We start from the raw sequence: 19,918 nt of genomic DNA, 5'->3' as shown, positions 1-19,918 counted from the left end.
AAGTAGTGATCCAAGTAAAGGATGAGGATTAGGAATCAGATTTCTGGGCTGTCGGCATCGAAGGCCATTTAGGCCCGTCACGTATGTGAAAGATGACGTTCCTCTTCGAGCACATTATCCAATGAAAGGGAAGGAAGAAAGGAAGCGGCCTGGGACGTTATGTTAGGTACCATCTCGACATTTGCCGGGAATCGAACCCGGGGCCGCTCGTGATACAAATAAAATAATTCATAATTAACTTAATGATTTCCATTTTTCATTATGTATGAAAACAGTAAACAATTGTTTGAATGCACAATGTGTATTAAATTGCATAGTGTCTTCAACTTTATGTTAATCAAATAATTAGACAAAACTTACCTCTTGATAACGTCTTGCTATGAATTTTCGTAAACCTTTTCAACAGATTCACCTCTCTTTATCGCTAGGGTGGAGTTCTTTACTGGAAAACCTCAACACTGAAATATATAATGTCATACTGTAGTATTTACCAATTCACTTGCTACTAAATACATCTCCATAAACACACGACAGTTTCGACAAGACCTCGTGTCTTTCTCGTCCTCGTGATTATCTATGGGTGGGAGGCAACTACATAATGTGAAATGTTCACCAGCTTTTTGTTTTCAATCTACACACTGACGAAGACGATAATCGTTCGTTGAAACAGTTTGTTGCTATTTTCAGTGTTACAGGATACTTATAGGTTACATAACAACAAGCTTGTCGCTAGTGTTCTCCAAACTCACGTAGCCTGGGATCCCCGTTCTTTTGTTTTTATTTTTTTAATTATTATTATTATTATTATTATTGTCAGATATTTGCCTGTCATCATAGTAAGTATTGTTTAAGGAAATTTTTGGGGCGAAAGTGTATTAATAGTAAAGCAACTATTTTTCCTATCATGATAATGTGTTTTATGTACATTTATTAAGCATATGGAACACATTGCTATAATGAGAATATACTGACTCCTTGTGAACTATGTAAAGATCTGCATAGGAAAATAATTTAACCCTTTACCCTGAGGAAGATTGACTGATAGTTCAATTGAAATATAGACTAAAATCTACGTATTGATGAGTCACTATACTATTATTGTTTCATATACAGTTCGTTATAGACCAATAAGCATGTGAGTATGTGGTTTCATTGTACTTCTCGTTTTCTGGTTTTTTAAACAATGAAGTTCTACTGTATTCGTTGTGTAGTTCTGTGTTGCGATAGAGAGTACAGCTTTTATCTTTTGTTTGCAGGAAGAACCGGATAAATTATATAAACTAATTGAGCTGGAGGTCAAAGCTTATGAACCATCTGTGTTGAAAAGCTATGAATGGTTTGTGACCACTGCAGCTAGAGAATTGGGAATAAAGATTGGTGATTGGTAAGATACAATTATAATGAAATAGCTATTTAATAATAATCGCTTTTTTTTCTGTTAGATGAGAAATAGAAAAAGCAACCGATTTGTTTTTTTTACATCATATAGTCCGAAGTATCTCAATATGCGGTCGGTACCCCTAAGGAGGTCACGAAAAGAGTACATAGGAGTGACGTAGAGAGGTAAAGAAGAAAGTAATTAGGATCTAATAGGGGAAAAATGTATGCTTAAAGGTTATTTTGATTTTCTTATTTTGTGACGAACCCTTCTGTCTCGTTATCCATTTTGCATTATTTGTGCCTCGGCAAATATTTATATTTGATTTTTGGATTCTGGGCCGCGGTGGCTCAGTGGTAGAGCGTTCACCTCTGGTGCATGGGGTCCCGGGTTCAAACCCTGCTCCCGCCAAGTGAACTTTGTGACGGACAAACACCGTGTGCATGGGTTTTCTCGGGGTTCTCCCGTTTCCTCCCACTTTCTTCATTCCACCATTTCATTCATTTCTCATAATCACCTGTTACCTTATACATCGTATAATGTAACATGGCCCGGAAGTTTTGGGCAACCAGTGTATATATGAATTCTATATTTATTAAAATTTTATTTTAATATATATAATTAAATCAATGACTCGATTTGAAGTAGGTCGCGAAATTTGCGTTAAGTTCCTTGAACTACTGATTTTAGTATATTTAGAGGGAAATATATGGTAATATATTTACATTGAATAATTATTTGTATATTTAGCTAAAATATAATATTATTTTAGGAAATAAGGTAATTTCTGGTCGTTTTAATCCTTTCCAATCAATTTTCATTCATATTTTGGCTTAGGGGATCTTCAAAAGAATTCACAATTTTTTTATTTCAAAAATCTTATTGAAAATTTTCATTTGTAAAGTCAGCCATAGTAGCTTCTTGAAGCATCCCTTTGTTTAATCTAAATTATCTGTGATTGGATCTTCCGCAATCACAGTTGTGGTTGAGATTTTTCGGCTCCTTTGATCTTGAGAGAAATGCCTATCATCGTATAGTTACGTCACAATGAACCTCCAATTAGGGATCTTCTTCCCATTGTCTTTGTCTTTTCCAGAAGCGGTGTTTAGTGATGGACGTACGATAATCTCAGTCCATTAAAAAAAAACGTGAAAAGAGAAGTATTTAAAGGTTACGACACTAAATAATTGATACCTTTGATGTCTTTGGGCAGTCTGTGTATACAGAGAGTGTTTTGCTGTGCTCAATGGACGATGAAGCTACAGTTGTGAGAGCAAAATTCATACGTCAGGGTGTGAGTGGCTGACGTAAGCCATTGTGTTGGTACAGTTCAATTGCCCGGTTTCGAAGGAGAACTTCAATATTTTTTGGAAAACACCATGTAATCGCTCGGTAAGAGGCGGTGGTGTAGAATATTGCTTCAAGAATAACAACAACCATCAGACGTAGGAGGGAAGTATTTATTAGTTTTTCCATGGAACATATCAAGTAAGTTATAGACGATAGCATCAAAATTATTGTTGTTTTCGGCCACACTAACCTGCTAAATTTCGAACCTCTTTCGGATTGAAAAATGTGTTATGTTATTGGTGTTGTGATGCCTTATAAAATGTTCTAAACGCTGCGTAGTTTTCCCTAAGTTGTACATTATACAAACTCAACGATGTAACATAAATCACTCGTTCAATGGAGGGGGGAGGATTGTTCTTTTGGAGTTTCAGTGTGGACGTTTGTTACCAACAGTCCATGAAATGTGTATACTTTCGAGTACATACATTTCACCCCAAAATTATATCTTGAATATGTAATCTCGTATATATTTTTTTTTATTTATTATTTTTCCGTACTGCTATATTACTAAATTAATCCATTCTCTGGTTTGTGCTTACCTTCACTGTAGTTTGAATACGATGAGACAAAATGTATACAAAGTTTCGGCTCACATTGATAACAAGGGTGCTGGCATAGCTATTGATAATGGGAGATGCTCTTTAACAGTGAAATATCCGTTTTGTGTTTTGGAAATTCCCTTAATTAGCAAAACAAAAGTTCAGTTTTGAAACCTTATGCAGATTTTTTTTTCTTTTTATTTTATTTAAAGAATTGGTAAGCTGACTGAAAATGTTCTGTACGTCCTTGGAACCGGCTGTGCATACTATTCTATGAATATGTCTGACAAAGTGAATTTTCTATGTGTTAGGTTAAGTTAGTTTTAGATAGTTAGGCTAGGGATTAGGTTAAGTGTAAATTTTGATTTGAATTTTCTAATAGGTATTTTCTTTAATGTCAAGAAAATGATTTATTGTTGTGGAAGAAAATGTGAATAGGTCTGAGCTTATACAAGAGGTCACCCTACTGGTATAAATCCTCTGTGCCAGTCCCACTTTACACAACCTTGACCAAGAGAAAATACTAAAGAAAGAAAATTAGTATGCACACAGCCATGGAAAGTAGTACGTGTGTCGTATAGTGTTTTGTAATAAGGTTTTTTTTTTTCCATTTCGTAACAAAATGTGATGACATATGATTTGTTTATAGTCAATGGAAATTAAAACACATGAAGGTTACCCACGAGATGTGGAGAGAAAATGTCATTCTAATCAGTTTGTATCCAAACAAGCTTATTCATTCTGCTATGTCAGGAATTTTCCTCAATTTCCAACCTTTGCGATTTTTTTTTTTTTAAATATGTATTCTCCTGTCATTTCTTATCATATAAGAAGTTAGTGTAATAAAGTATGCGAGTCGAAACAAAATCTTTCATTATCCAGTGCAAAGCTAAATCACTTAAATATATGTAGTAAAGTAACTTCAATAGTATTGTTAGTACTCAGGAAGTAAAGTGTTTAAAGCAGTACGTGAACAGTGTAACGAAAGTAAATCATAGCGTCTTGAAAGTGTACAGAATTGATTTCACTTAGTGTGACCGGGGTTGGAATCACAGACCTGCCAGAAAATTTCACTCCGTTAATAAGATCAACTAAATTCACTTTGGCATTCAGGTTTTTTTTGAAATTCCATCCCGTTGCGCGATTTAGATTTGATTCGAGAATTTTTTTTTATCTGGGTTAGTAAACACAAACATTTAGATTTTCGAAGCATTCACCGTCAGTTTCACTCTTGGGTCAGTGTCTTGTTCTGTCGGGTTGTGGTTTGTAACCTTATCTCTTGATGGGATGCAGGCTATGACCTGCGGATCGGGATACTGGACTGCGAGTGAGAATGAGGGAAGCTTAGAAACTTCACATTTTGGGACGATTTGAGTTCTACTTTCCGGAGATGATTGGTGTAGTGGATGGGTCAGTGAGTGTTGACAGCTTGCCCGTCTGGGCCCGGTGGGTTCGCGTTCAGCAATCAGTGACACATTCACGCAACCATAGTCTTAAGGAAAGTGAACGTCATACAGAAACACAACATCATCATTTTATTTATTTTTTTTTTTTTCATTTTTGTTTTACATTTTATTCATTTATTTTATATACTAACTTTTTTTTTTGTAAAACACCGTCTCCTTTAGCCTAACCGGCATAATCGTGGGACGTAAAACTCAAAGTTTTCATTTCATTTTTGATTCAGTATGACGCCTTTCTATTACTTGGTGATAGTTTAGCTCGCGTTGGTCAATGTCGATGCGAGTGGACTATAGCCTCATTCCATTCGTGCAGGAGAGAGAAAGAAGAATGTTCTAGAAACAGTAAGTAATTCACGAAATATCTAAGTTAATTATTGAGTATATGATAGATAAAATAATGCCATTCGTCTTACAAGCAATTCTGTTAAGTTTTGGATATTATTCAATATACAACAACAAAGGAAGTTGATAGAGAATTCAGTGGAATCTTCCACCGTTTGAAAGTAATTAATCATCGAGAGCTTGCGACCCATGGTACCTTTTTGGCGCGCACGACGGCTTTGTACTAACTAGATGGCGCGAACGATGGCACGTTTGTTAGTGAGTGGTGGAAAAATATAAAAATACTAAAGACAAACATAGAGAAGCCATGTAATTGTTCATCTGTTGTTGTGAAGCTAGATGGGAGAGTGGGACACGGACAGAAGTAATAAGTGACATGTAAAAATAAGTTACAATTTGGAGGAAATGCTATTAGCAACGCCATAAATCTTTGTGCCTCCCACTATGTGATCTAGACGTTGTCTACATATCGTTTTTCAATGGTCAGTTGGTTGCTGTCTGCACATTTATCCAGGTAACCCTTTCTGTTTAATTATATTTCATCGCTGGATGGCCTCATTGCTGCGATTACGATGGATTGCACAAATGGTCACATGGTTTCAGTAAAGTAATGTAATTGGTCTACAGATTTTTGGATAGAAAGTACTTATGGGAAATTTTCTTCGCGTGTCAGAATTCATAAATTAACTGGAAGCGATAATATAGCTCTTCTTCAGTATAGCACACTTTATCAGTTATTGTTCTATAGTAACGTAATATTTCGTGAAAAACTGTGAGTAAATACATAAGCAAGAGGTTATACTAAGTAATTGTTTTCTGCATTTCCATGTTAGTGTAATAATTATGATGTTTGGACATGTTATCTTACAGGTATCTAATATGAATTTAACTATGTTACTTTAAGTTTCTCACTCTGCCCTCCAGTTTAGGCTTATGACAGCAACAAAGTAATTCTGCGTGGCCATTCGGGCTTCGATATCTACTAAATTAATTTGATATGAACATTATTACTTAATGTTACTTTCAGACTCTTCGGATATAATGTGTGTATTTACTATGCCTATTAACAACATTCATGTGTTGGAGAAATAATTGGTTGCATGTACTCAGGTTAACAATAATCTCACCATGTCGTTAGATATTTCTGTAGGCTTTCTTTTGTATCTTTCCTTGTTGGAGTTAGTATGTTATAAGATTGTTTTCCGTGTATGTATTGCAATGATTCAGGTTGACTTTACTGTCTTTTGAGTATGCATCGTTGTCATTATTAGTACATATAGAGCTAGGGAGGTTGAGTGTCTATCGAAGTGAACATTGTATTAATATTATTTGTAGTTTTCTACCTACAGTTCAGAATATAATCACTATTGCGCCGTAGTGACCTCGTGTAGCGTTGTCGCTAACACGTTCGGCTTTGGTACGAGCGGTCCCGGGTTCGATTTCCGGTGGGGACATTCGGTTAAAAAAGTGTAAAAGGCTTTTCAGGCCAGCCATTCTGAATGAGGTTTTCCTTATTTACACCAGGCAAATGCCGAGATTGTACAGTCCGCAGCAAAAAAAAACATCTGCAAAATGAGCATGTAAGTTTACTGTGAAACTACGCCTAACAGCCCAGGGAATCAACATAATTTCTAAGTGGCACGAATCACGCCAGGACACACTTTGGCGTCCTCCCGCGCACACTTTTTATTTATTTATTTATTTGCCATCAACACAACAGGCATAAGCCCAATTATAGTGTTGGTGTATTACATAATACATTTACAATAGTTTTCTTAAACATAGAGTTCATATTGCAGATGTCAATTTCTTTGTGTTTGATAATATTTTGTTGTAAGTAGAACACATTCTCCAAATTGGTGATTTCAATAATACGTTGGTCCTTGCTTTTTTGCAATAAAACAGACCAGAGTTATTAGCACGAGTTTTAAGTGTCGGGACATGAAAATTTAATGTTGATATGAGATCCGTACAATTAAATTCGTTTTGTACTATTTTATGGAGAAAAATCAAATCTGTCACATTTCGCCTTTGCTCAAGTGTAGGGATACAGAAGTTGTCTATTAATGTTAGATAATTTTCATAATATGGATAGATTCCAGTTGTCTTGTACATCAAGTATTTGATAAATTTAGATTGGACCTTTTCCACTTGGTGTCTGTATTGCTGTTGTGATGGGTTCCAAATCACAGCAGCATATTCCAGTTTTGATCGGACATAGGCATAATACATTTTTGTTAGTGTAGTACTATTGTTAAATTCCTTTCCAGTTCTAATTATGAACCCTAACATCTTGAGAGATTCGTTAACTATGTTCTCTACATGGTTATTAAATGTCAGTTTCGTATCAAATATAACTCCAAGATCTTTGACTGAATTTAATCTATTTAGTAAGATCTGATTCATTGAGTAATCAAACTCTATTTGACTTTTGTTTCTGGTAAACGATAAAATGTTACATTTGTTTATGTTTACATTAAGTTTGTTAAGAGAACACCAATTAGCAATATTTTCCATGTCACGTTGTAAATCGAGACAGTCATGGATGGTCTTTATCCTACCGTATATTTTGAGGTCATCAGCAAAAAGCAATTTGAATTGAATTGAATTTCAGTTTAGCGTCCCTTTCAGCAGCGAGGCTATATGAGACGTGGACCTACTGATTAACGTGGAATCCGAACCACATGAGCTCCCGCCGGGAATCGAACCCGGGTCTCCCGCGCCAAAGGCGCGTATGCTAACCGCTTAGCCAGGGAGGAGCTCCAAAAAGCAATTTGTTACTTAATAATATATGATCAGGGAGATCGTTAATGAATAAAAGGAACAATAACGGACCTAGATTAGAGCCCTGGGGAATTCCAAAATATGCAATATAATCAGATGATTTATATTCCTTGTAGATAACAGTTTGTTTACGATTATTTAAATATGATGAAAAGAACTTGATCAAGGGAGAAGAGAAATTATATTCGCCTAGCTTATGTAATAATACCTTGTAATTGACTCTGTCAAATGCTTTTTCAAAATCTATATACATTACATCAACCTGACATCCTACATCTAACGAATTTGCTATAACGTCTGTGATAAGTGCAAGGTTTGTTGTTGTTGATTTGTGTGGGATAAAGCCATGTTGATAAGGTGAGATTACGGGTTGGATGTGGTCAATTATCCGTCGGTATAAGATTTGTTCAAATATCTTTGCAAAAGTAGGTAAAATTGATATAGGCCGGTAGTTATTTATTTCGTGTTTATCATTGGTTTTTGGTATTGGGCAAACTATAGATGATTTCCATTTATCCGGAAAAACGCATGTTTTTAAAGCGAGATTGAATGCAATCCTTAGCGGATATGTAAACGCATCTCTACAACCCTTTATGATATATGGAGGTATTCCATCAGGGCCAACAGCAGTTCTGGGCTTTAATTTTTTGATTGCCATTACTACTTCAGATTGAGTGATTTCCTCAATGGTAAGTGACTCTAGTTTGTTACTTACATAAGTTAATAAATTGTTCGTAGGAATGTCAGTGAAACCTGTATCTGGCACATATACTGACGAGAAATACTGTGCAAAAGCATTGGCTATTTCATCATTATGATAAAGTTCGCGTCCCTCATAATTTAATTTCCTCCCAAGAAGATGCTTAGTCTTATTTTTTATAAAATTCCACAATTCATTAGCATTGTTATTAGTGTTATTTTCAGAATCTTGTATGAACGCTCTGTATGCCAGCTTAATTTCTTTATTTCCCTACGCAATTCATTGAATTTATTGAGATAATTTACTTCTTTATTACATTTGTATTTTTTATGATACCTTGCTTTAGTTTTGATTTTTTTGATAATTTCATTTGTAAACCAGCACGGATAAGCTGTTCTTGAGTTGTTTTTAAGTGGCACGCACTTGTCAAATACACTATAAATAATATAATAGAGATTATCAACTAGGTCATTGGCGTTTTCATATTTCTTTACGCAGTTCCAGTCAATAGATGAGAATTCAAGATACAACTCTAAGAAATTAGCTTTCCTAAAATTATATCCTGATATATTAGTTTTCTTTTTAATTTTCGCGGTCCCCTGCTGCATCACGTTTATTACTAAGGATGGATGGTGTACATCTTCTGGAATTAGTGGACAGTATTCCCTACTGACTTCTATATTCGTTATATTAGAGAGAACCAGACTTCGTCGTTTCACAATAAACTTACATACATGCTCATGTTGCAGGTTTTTTGCTGCTGATTGTACCTAACATACAGGTTCCAGGCCACTTCCTTCGTTCCCTTTCCTTAGATAGTGTGATCACCGAGGGACATCATCCCTCATATGTGACGGGGTAACATGGTCATAGATACCGAAAGCCCAGAATTCTGTTTCGTAATTCCAGACTGTTGCCCCATCACATAAGTCTTAAAGTTATTAGTTAGCAATCTATTCACTGCGGGATAAGTAATTTGTTTTAGAGGTATTACGAGATCATAACGCGCCAAAAGTGAGTTTGCTCCTGAATACGTATTAGTATTTTACTGTGACTATAAATCAGTAATTGTGGAAGCATAATTAATAAGCTTATTCGTAGAAGCTTCTCGTAAACGGAGTAAGCGTTTTTAATTGCTAAGGTGTTTGTAAAATTTTGTGTTGCCTTCAGCTTCTGTATACTGCAATTTTGCCATGATTACGGTATTGAGAGATTGCATATCCATTTTGTATTCACGCGTTATACACTATTGTCATTTATATAAATTTTGTAATGAGTAAGGTAGAAAGGGTTTCTCCCTGTTCCACGTTAGACTTGCTTCCCAAGGTAACATCTTCGCTAACCTGTAATGTGATAATTGTACGTACCGACAAATATTACTCAGTTAACTACATATTTTGTATTAAAGTAAATATAGTGTAAAGTTTTGTGAAAATAGTCTATACTCCTCATACTTCATTCCTCCCCACGTGTAGTGAAATTAGTGAATTAGTAACCAATATATATGCAGCAGTTTTTGTGTCGCACCTAGCATGCTATGAGGAGTATTTAATTCATCTTTATGCCTAGTATTATATGATGGAATATTTGTGGTAACCAAAGAGAAATAATTGGGAGCGCGGTGGTTCAATGGTAGAGCGTTCACCTCTGGTGCTTGGGTCCCTGGTTCGATCCCAGCTCGCGCCGTGTGGACTTTGTGGTGGACAAACACCGTGCTCGTGGGTTTCCTTGGGGTTCTCCCGTTTCCTCCCACTTTCTTCATTCCACCATTTCATTCATTTCTCAAACTTACCGTCTCCTGTAGCCTAACCGGCATAATCGTAGGACGTAAAACTCAAAGATTTCATTTCATTTCAAAGAAATAATTCCCTGGGAGTAACAATGCGTGACTTGTCTAGGACGGATTGGAGTCTCTTCTGGAAAGAAGCCTCTGAGAATAAGAAGTTTTTCCGGAAGTTTGCAATAAGATTGAAATCGGAATTTCTTTGCGAACAGAGCGGCAGCGCTCTTTCCACTGAAATCACTGAAGCGTCTGTTCTGCTTTTGGTGTACGTGGACCCGAGTTGAATTCCCGTTGGAAGAGAATTAAATGTATTGCGGTGGTTTAGATTCCACTTTAAAAACTGTAGGACTAAGTCTCGTATAGCCTCGTTCCTGAAATAGAATGCTAAACTTGAACAAAGACTGTCCAATCTAGTGGTCATTGATATTCTCTCTTTTTAATTTCCACGTATTACTCTTCTAAAGTGAAAGAAAGAAAGAAAAAAATATTTCTGTAGTGTGCTCATTTTTAAAAGCTTTGAAACCACTTGCCGTATTTACGCGTTTCTAAGACGCACTTTTTTGTCGATTTTTTTTCCCTCCAAAATCAAGGTGCGTCTTAGGTTTGAGTCATGCACATTTAGGCCAGATTAGATGGAGTTTTGCCAAAAATTGCTAATCCCTTTAATCACAATTCTGTAAAGAGTATGTATTTTGTGTGTACGAACAGAATGCACAACTAAAATCGTCCATTTTACGCGAAACAAAAATCCTTTAAAATTAGCCCGCAAACCAGTGACAAATGAAAGAGATGAATCATTCTTGTGAATTTAGGACAGTGGAGATTGCTCCTTCCTCTCCCACATACCGTGGCTGGTGTCTTTCTTCGTTTAAAGAGCACAAATAAGTGAGTCACACATCTTAAAGCATGACAATTAATAACAAAATAAGGAATTTAAAAATACTGCAAATCAGGAAGTTGGAGGCATAAACAGGTTTGAAATGAAGGGGGGGGGGGGTGAGTGAGTCATTGTTTAGGAGTGACATCAGCTTCCCCGAAGATTTGCAGGTGCAGTTTTAAAAGTTGACGCATTCCGGCATTGTGACCTGTTCGTTCATGATATAGCTACCATTTGTTCCTCGTCTTACATCCGAGATTTTTTTTTTTTTTTTTTTTCAATTTATCCTTCAAAAATTGGGTGTGCGTCTTAGATTCGCGTAAATATGGTATATTTTGAGACTCTTGTGAAGATCCACAATTAAATTATATTTCTTGCTGTTTGGGCTTTCAATCAAAGTTTAAATGTTATCAAAGCCGCAACAAACATCCGGGATTTTAATTGAAAAATGAAGTAAAATCTTTAAATTTTACGTCTCACGATTATGCCGAATAGGCCTGGCTAAAGGAGACGGTGATGAGACATGAACGAAATGGTGAAATAAAGAAAGTGGGAGGAAACGGGAGAACCCCGACAAAATCCACGCACGTGGTGTTTGTCCACCACAAAACTTACTTAGCCCATGCACCAGAGGTGAACGCTCTACCACTTAGCCACCGTGGCCCCGGGATTTTAACCGAGAAGACGTAGAGAATTCACATGTTGAAAATTGTGTGTGTGCTTTAAAAAGAATCAACTTGCCTACGTTGGAAAGATCACCAGACTTAGATGAAGAACATTTAATGACTGATCCCCTAAACAATCCGTGAACTGGCCAAAGAGGTGGACACGAACGCTCCTACATTTGCATGTGATGAGAAAGTGCTGAATGTTAACAGAAACTGTGTGCAGAAAACAGGATGCAGAGTGTCATTATATGGACATTTCTTTTCACCAGGCGTCATCTTGTTCGCCGCTGAATCGACATCTTTTCTATCACATCATCACAGAAATAAGAAATTATACCTACATATTCAAAGAGAAAAAGAATGTTTAAGCGATAAAATAGTAGCAACTTCACAATTCAAGTTTCACTCTGTAAAGTGTGTATTATTTTTGACGCGTGGGTTTCTAATGCAATCGTCCCCGTATATATTCCGAAAGCTAGCTTCGGTTTTTTTTCATCTTTATTGAAAGCAAATAACAGCGGATGTAGGAAGTGCTCATTTATGTCTAGTTCCCATCTTAGTACTTTAGAAATTAATTAATTAATTAGATTAATATCGCGAAAAGTATATCACCTGATTCTACAATCATAGCCTTTATCTAAGAAAGCTGAACAATATTGTTGTTTACTATAACATCTATATTTTAGTCCTAAGTTCGTTATATGATTATTTCTGGAACTAATTGAAACGTAGTTTACTCATTAAATGTTCAACTTTCCGAAGATTTTCTGCATTTACCTTTTTTATTTTTCACAAAATTACTTCGTTATAATTGAGAATACATCCACTATTAATGGCTTCTTTACATAGTAAAGGGTACCGGGAAATAAGGACGAATTTGAATTTCGCACCATTTTGTCATATGACGGTTGGCAGCGTGGTTTTACCATGTTTGTTATCCTCTATCCTTCCGATTAGTAGCCTGTGTGGTGAGCATTGTTGGTTGGTGTTTATTGCAGCATGGAGCGTTTGACAACAAAGCAACGCATCCAAGTGATTAAAAGTTATTACAAAAACAAGGAAAGTCCCACGGCAACCGTTCGAGATTTGCGTGTGACACTTGTGACGCAATGTTACTCCTATTGAATCATCAGTTCAGAAGTTGGTCCTGATGTTTGAGATCACGGGGTCAGTGTTAAATGTTCAGCAAACTGGCAGACCGCGCTCTGTTCGAACAGAAGAAAACATTGCCGTCGTGCGTGACAGTGTGATCGTAAGCCCCATGAAATCAGTTCTCCGACGAGCTCAACAATTGAATTTATCACCAAGTTCACTGCATGAAATCCTGTCGAAAGATCTTAGAATGCATGCATACAAGATTCAACGTACACAAGAGTTGAAACCTACAGATCATGGAAAGAGACATCGATTTGCTCAATGAGTATTGGCTCGACAAGCGGAGAACGAGAACTTCACGACAAGAATGATTTTCTCAGGTGAGGCACACTTCCATCTCAGTGGGTACATCAATAAGCAGAACTGCAGAATTTGGGGTACAGAAAATCCGCAAGTGACTGTGGAAGAACAGATGCATCCTCAACGCACGACTGTGTGGTGTGGGTTCTGGGCAGGAGGAGTGATTGGCCCGTACTTTTTTGAAGATGATGAGGGACCTGGCGTCACTGTAAACGGCGACCGTTACAGACACATGCTTTCAGATTGTTTTTTCCCAGTTTTGGATGAAATGGAAATTGAAAATGACGATTTTTGGTTTCAGCAAGATGGTCCGACCTGTCACACATCCCGTGAAACAATTGATCTGCTGAATGAAAAGTTTCCTCAAAAAATTATTTCTTTGCGAGGAAATCAGGAATGGCTGCCAGATCATGCGATCTTACCCCTTGTGACTTTTTTTTTTTTTTTGGGGGGGGGGGTGAAATCTAAAGTGTACGTGAACAAACCACAGACAATACAACAACTGAAGGATGAAATTAAGAGGGTTATTAACGGCATCACACCAGATTTTTTTTGTGAACGCGTCATCGCAAATTTCAATTTCATTGCTCATTGCCGTGCAGCCTTGGGTGGTCATATGCCGGATACAATTTTTCATACATAAATGTGAGAAAATTACCTAATGTGTATGTATACATAAATGGGAGAAGTTACTCAGTGTGTTTATAAAAAAAAAAAAAAAAAAATCAATATATTTTATATTAGTTTTATAGCACTTTAATATTCGTCCCTATTTTCCGGACACCCTTTATATAAGAACTGTAGAAGAAAAACATGTTTATACATGTCTGGCCTCAAAACTTAATAAGTTAAATGTTCAGGTCATAGAAAAAATTGCTGTCATACGTCCATATCAACATATACATAATTATAAATATTATCGTTATAGTACATTGCAGTAATAAGTTGCAAAAACTGGCTGCAATACTCCAACAAAAGGAAGATTAAATCCTGTGTGGATTTCTGCCCCATAGGTGTCATTATAATATTATTTTTGCTAATTTTTGTCTACAAAAAATGCGTTTGCGTGTGACCTCGTAGTTTCTAAAATATAGCGTACTAAGTTCATACCTCAGTATATTGCTGAGTGTAGTATGTTTCCTTCTTTTGCAGCTGGGCACTTCGGAAACCTATTCATGACAGACTTACTCTGTTGAAGTCAGTACACATCTATAAGAAACACAGAGTGCAGTATGAAGTAAGGACGTATTATCGTTTCATGCAGTTTAAATATTTAACAGGATCAACTGCTGATACCTTTCTCGAGTACATTGAAAGAAATTTGCCTGAAGGAGTAGGAATGAAAGTTACAAAGGTAAGTTTTGTAATATATACACAGTAAACCCACGATTATCCGCGAAATTGTGTCGCAAGGGCACCGCGAATAATCCGAAAAAAAAAGACTAAAAATGAGGTGCAAGCACGAAAAAAATAATTGCATAAAAACTAGTCGAATCGTCAAAGTTAGTGATCAGAGTGTGAAAGCCATGACCTAAACAAAAGAGCAAGGGCATGTCACTCATCTACAAATTCCAAAAAGGCCTATAGGATTACGATGCACAATAAACTTGTCAATAATTCCAACATGGGCCCATCTGGTCGCTTCTCAACTTTATAGTTTCTTCTACTTCCCTATCTGATAAATAATTTTAGTGAAAGTGCTCTATATTAGTGTGTGCGATAGTTTATCTGTTTCTTGGTAATTGATTTATTTTCTGTTATCGTTTCAAGGATTCCTTAGTTCTTCCATATATAGTTCTTAAGTGACATGATTAATTATAAGTACGTTATACGAGGGTTTTTATATTAATTTATTAATATTATTGAATTATGCCTTGCTTATATAATTGTGGAATATTGGTATTGTATTTTCTGTATGTTCTGTGAGAAATGCAGTGCAGGAGCAAGGTATATTACTGGATATACTTATACATGGTGTTTATCGGTCACGAAAGTAATGAAAAAGTCACGAAATCAGAAAACTGTCATGAAAGTCAAGAAAAAGTCTCGAAATTTAGCTTTTGGGTCACGATTTTTTTTAAATCTGTACAAATATAAGTATAGACTGAAAAATTTTGTTCTATAAAACGTCAAAATTCACCACCAAAAATGTCTTTGGTCGGCTTTAGACCCTACGAAATCGCATCCATGAAAATTCGGCCCATTTCGCACCCAAATTCGCTCTTGAGAATGTTAGAGCAGTCCTGATTTGGAAAAGAAAAGCACGAAAAAGTCACAGAATTTCATTATGGAATTCTAGTAGTCACCCTGTTATAAGTATTTTATGATTCTTAGCTTATAGCCTTCGATTCATTATAAATTCCCCAAACAAATTGTTTATTAAAATAGTAAAATAATTGTCCTCTTTGAAACACACTTATCGTAATCTACTACACTGTTCTGGTATTTTTCCTTCCTGTAAACATCTCGCTATACTTAGAATAACATTTTGAGTGCTTTTATATTACATCCTGTAGGTATAGCTTGTATATTTGCAGGAAAATAAATAAATCCACTTCTCAACTTGAACCGAACTTAATAAAGGAAGGTGTAATATATTCAGAAGCCTGAAAGAACATAAACACGAACGTCATCCATATTTTGCTGCAATATGTCTTTATGAATTTTAAGTGCTGTCGTATGTGCAACTTTTGTTGTTCTTTTTCTACTGTAGAATAGTAGAACAATAAGTGAGTAGATTCCTTCAGAAATTCTGAAATTCGCTTTTTTATTAACAATTATAATTCTAAGGAAATTGATATTTATTAGGGGTAGGCAAAACCGGTTTCTAGAAAAACCAAAATCCGAAAAACCGACATTTCGGTTTCTCCAAAACCGATTTCCGTTTTCTTCATAACCGGTTCGTTTTTCACCGAAACTGGTTTTGCTGAAAACTTTTGGAAAACCATAAAACTATTTCTGGGGAAACGGAATCGGTTTCCGGAGAACAACAAAACACTATTCTGGTCAGAAATAGAACCAGTTTTGAAAAAAAACGCGGAACCGGTTTTGAAGAAAACCGGATCCGGTGAAAACCCGAAGCGGTTTTTGGAGAAAACTGAAACTGTTTCGGCGAAAACGTTTTTCTTAAATTTCAAACACCGGTTTCATTTTTCCTAAAAATCGAAAAACCAATTTTTGTGTCCACCACTAAATTTATTATTGTGTATGATATAATTTCATTGGTTATCGGAGCTGCCTTTCTCCAGTTTAATTTTGAATTCTTAATCGTAATACTATAAGAATTGTAGCTACTTCTTTTACGGAATACTTGGTTTTACCTAAGATTTAGGCAGTCCTAAGTGCTGAATTAGTCATTATTTTTTGAAACAACCACATCAGGAATTCAATTATATTATAGTTTCCGATACGTTATAATTCCTTGCCTTTATTTACTTTGGTTCAAGGTGAAAAATAGACGTTTCTTGTTCTTGCAAATATTCAAACAACCTGCAGAAAGTCAAATAAAAGTAGTCAAAATGTTATTGTTAATATACCTACCCGAAAATAAGGTTTCGAGCAAGATGAAAGGGAAACGATACTGATTAATTGATTTAATGTTTATGAGGAGTCAGCGTCGAGGCTACTTCTTTCCATCACGAAGAGAAGGAAATACTGTAGTGGATAACTGTTAATACAACGCTTCAACAAGAAAATTCTTCTATTATTCTAATACAGAAAAGGCGTTTTCTTTCTTTCTTTATTTATTTTATTTTTTATTAAGGGGAAAGTCTGGGAGATCACTTGGGTAACGGCTTTGTAAGCCTAAGACCTACTTTCATTCTTCAGCCCAGTCGATATTTTTCTCTTAAAAATTATTTAGTTTGGCCTTAGCTTTTAATCTGTATCAGCTGTCTTTTTTTTTTTTTTATTTTATTAAGTTAATTTTCTAAATGTTCCACTATTCAACCTTAAGACGTATAAGGTGTGTTCAAAAAGTATCCAACCTTTTTTTTTTTTAGTTAATTTTCTAAATGTTCCACTATTCAACCTTAAGACGTATAAGGTGTGTTCAAAAAGTATCCAACCTTTTTCTTTTTTTAGTTAATTTTCTAAATGTTCCACTATTCAACCTTAAGACGTATGAGGTGTGTTCAAAAAGTATCCAACCTTTTTTTTTAGTTAATTTTCTAAATGTTCCACTATTCAACCTTAAGACGTATGAGGTGTGTTCAAAAAGTATCCAACCTTTTTCTTTTTTTAGTTAATTTTCTAAATGTTCCACTATTCAACCTTAAGACGTATAAGGTGTGTTCAAAAAGTATCCAACCTTTTTTTTTTAGTTAATTTTCTAAATGTTCCACTATTCAACCTTAAGACGTATAAGGTGTGTTCAAAAAGTATCCAACCTTTTTTTTTAGTTAATTTTCTAAATGTTCCACTATTCAACCTTAAGACGTATGAGGTGTGTTCAAAAAGTATCCAACCTTTTTCTTTTTTTAGTTAATTTTCTAAATGTTCCACTATTCAACCTTAAGACGTATGAGGTATGTTCAAAAAGTATCCAACCTTTTTTTTTTTGTTAGTTAATTTTCTAAATGTTCCACCATTTAACCTTAAGACGTATGAGGTGTGTTCAAAAAGTATCCAACGTTTTTTTTTTTAGTTAATTTTTTTAAATGTTCCACTATTCAACCTTATGACGTATGAGGTGTGTTCAAAAAGTATCCAACCTTTTTTTTAGTTAATTTTTTTTAAATGTTCCACTATTCAACCTTAAGACGTATAAGGTGTGTTCAAAAAGTATCCAACCTTTTTTTAGTTAATTTTCTAAATGTTCCACTATTCAACCTTAAGACTATGAGGTGTGTTCAAAAAATAGCCAACTTTTTTTTTCGCGTAAAGCAATAAAGCACGGGAGACTTTCTTCAGTGTAGATGTAGAGGGAACCCTCATTCGCAGTTGTGAATGTTTTCCCCGCCTGTAGAAAGCGTCAGTCTCTGGCAGTCGGCCAACGAGTGAAGACGTGTAGTGAACGGTCGTCGGATTTGTTTTTTTCTGTAAAATCACAGAAAAACTTAAGCAGCGATATTGCATTAAATTTTGCCAAAAGCATGATGATACCCAAGCGGAAACCATTGAATTGGATCGGTGTATTCAATTTTGAACGAAATTTTGGGTATGAGAAGAGTGTTCGCGAAATTTGATTCAGGCTTCCATCGCCAAACAACATTCCTGTGTGTTGTCAGGCTCCCTATTCACCCAACATGGCTCCGTGTGACTTTTGGTTATTTTCCAAGCTGAAAATGTCACTAAAAGGGACCCATTTTTAGTCAAGAAAAGACATCATGCGAAATGCGACAGCATGGTTACTCACCATTCCAAAAACTGCGTCCCAAGAAATGTTTCCAACAATGGCGGGAGCGCTGGAAGAAGTGTGTGTACATTACCAAGGAGACTACTTTGAAGGGAATTAGTGTTTCGGATTTCCAAATCAATAAATGTATTTTTGCCAACCAAAGGTTCAATACTTTTTGAACAAATCTCGTATATCTCGTGTATCTTTTTATCTTTATAGATGCTTTTTACAGGATTTTGTAATCAGAAGGTTTAAGTCAGTCGTTCAAACGAAAGACATAACTTAAATTTAGAATAAAAACAACAGTTACAGAGTAACACTGCTGCCATCTGTTTTTCTTATCTGTTATTCTTATATCTTACCACGTAAGAACAGAAAATGGCAAAACTGTTACTGTGTTGTTTTTTTTCTTTTTTTTTGTTTTTGTGTGTGTATCCGTGAAGAGGACTTGAGTGTATATGAGAACGGGTTCGAATCTCGAATGCTGAAGTGGTATTGGCCTGGAACAGCATATGATCAGATCCTCTTAATTCCGTATGCTCTCTCTATGTAAGCCTTTTAATGTAAAATAACTTTCAATCTATATCGTAAATGTTGTTCAGGAATAAATTATTTCCATCTTTTAACTTTTTAATTTACACAAAGATGTGCAAATCGTGTGGTATATATAATACAATTCTTTTATAGATAGTTTTGAACACATGAAAGCAAATTACAGTAATGAATTAAAACGCCATCTATAGTCCAGCAAATATAAGGAAAATTAGGGCTGTACCCCCAACAAATTGCAAGAAAAGCTTTTTGAGTTTTTCTGGTAGGAAGAAGCATTCTGAACAACATATCAAAAATTAGCAAAAATTAGACGTCCACTTGGTCGCCATTTCGAGCCGCCATTTCAAATTTTGTTACTAAACACCTTTCTCGCAAAAAGCAATTATATCTTCTCACAGAATTAAGATAGAAACTTCGTTCTTGTGTCAAATTGTTGGTAATAGATAACATAATCAAGGAAAGGTGGTACAGTCTTGTGATAATGTCGCCATATTTAAATATGGTGGTAGTTCTTCCAAAAAATTAGTTGTATTCGGTTCGTTATCTGTCTTAATTGGCACATAACTATGAAACCGTTAAAGTTTCCAAAAAATCATCCGAAATGATCGTTATAGAGTAGAATGTTCTCTTTCCATCGACAGCAAAATAATTTCTGTGTCTTCAAAACTAAGCGAGCTAGACCATTTTAT

General features: G+C 35.5%; 1 protein-coding gene across 1 annotated transcript in view; it reads left to right on the top strand.

Moving 5' to 3' along the window:
- Positions 1-19,918, top strand: part of mRpS10 (mitochondrial ribosomal protein S10) — a 31,626-nt gene that overhangs the window by 7,104 nt on the left and 4,604 nt on the right. Inside the window, exons 3-4 of the mRNA XM_081758296.1 lie at positions 1,257-1,384; positions 14,492-14,693. Of these exons, the coding sequence (XP_081614422.1) occupies positions 1,257-1,384; positions 14,492-14,693 (330 nt within the window). The remainder of the gene's footprint in view (positions 1-1,256; positions 1,385-14,491; positions 14,694-19,918) is intronic.

The sequence above is a fragment of the Thermobia domestica genome, chromosome 5 (assembly GCF_964235325.1).
Source record: "Thermobia domestica chromosome 5, izTheDome1.hap1.1, whole genome shotgun sequence".
Taxonomy (NCBI): Eukaryota; Metazoa; Arthropoda; class Insecta; order Zygentoma; family Lepismatidae; genus Thermobia; species Thermobia domestica.
This window is presented reverse-complemented; position numbering and strand designations above follow the sequence as displayed.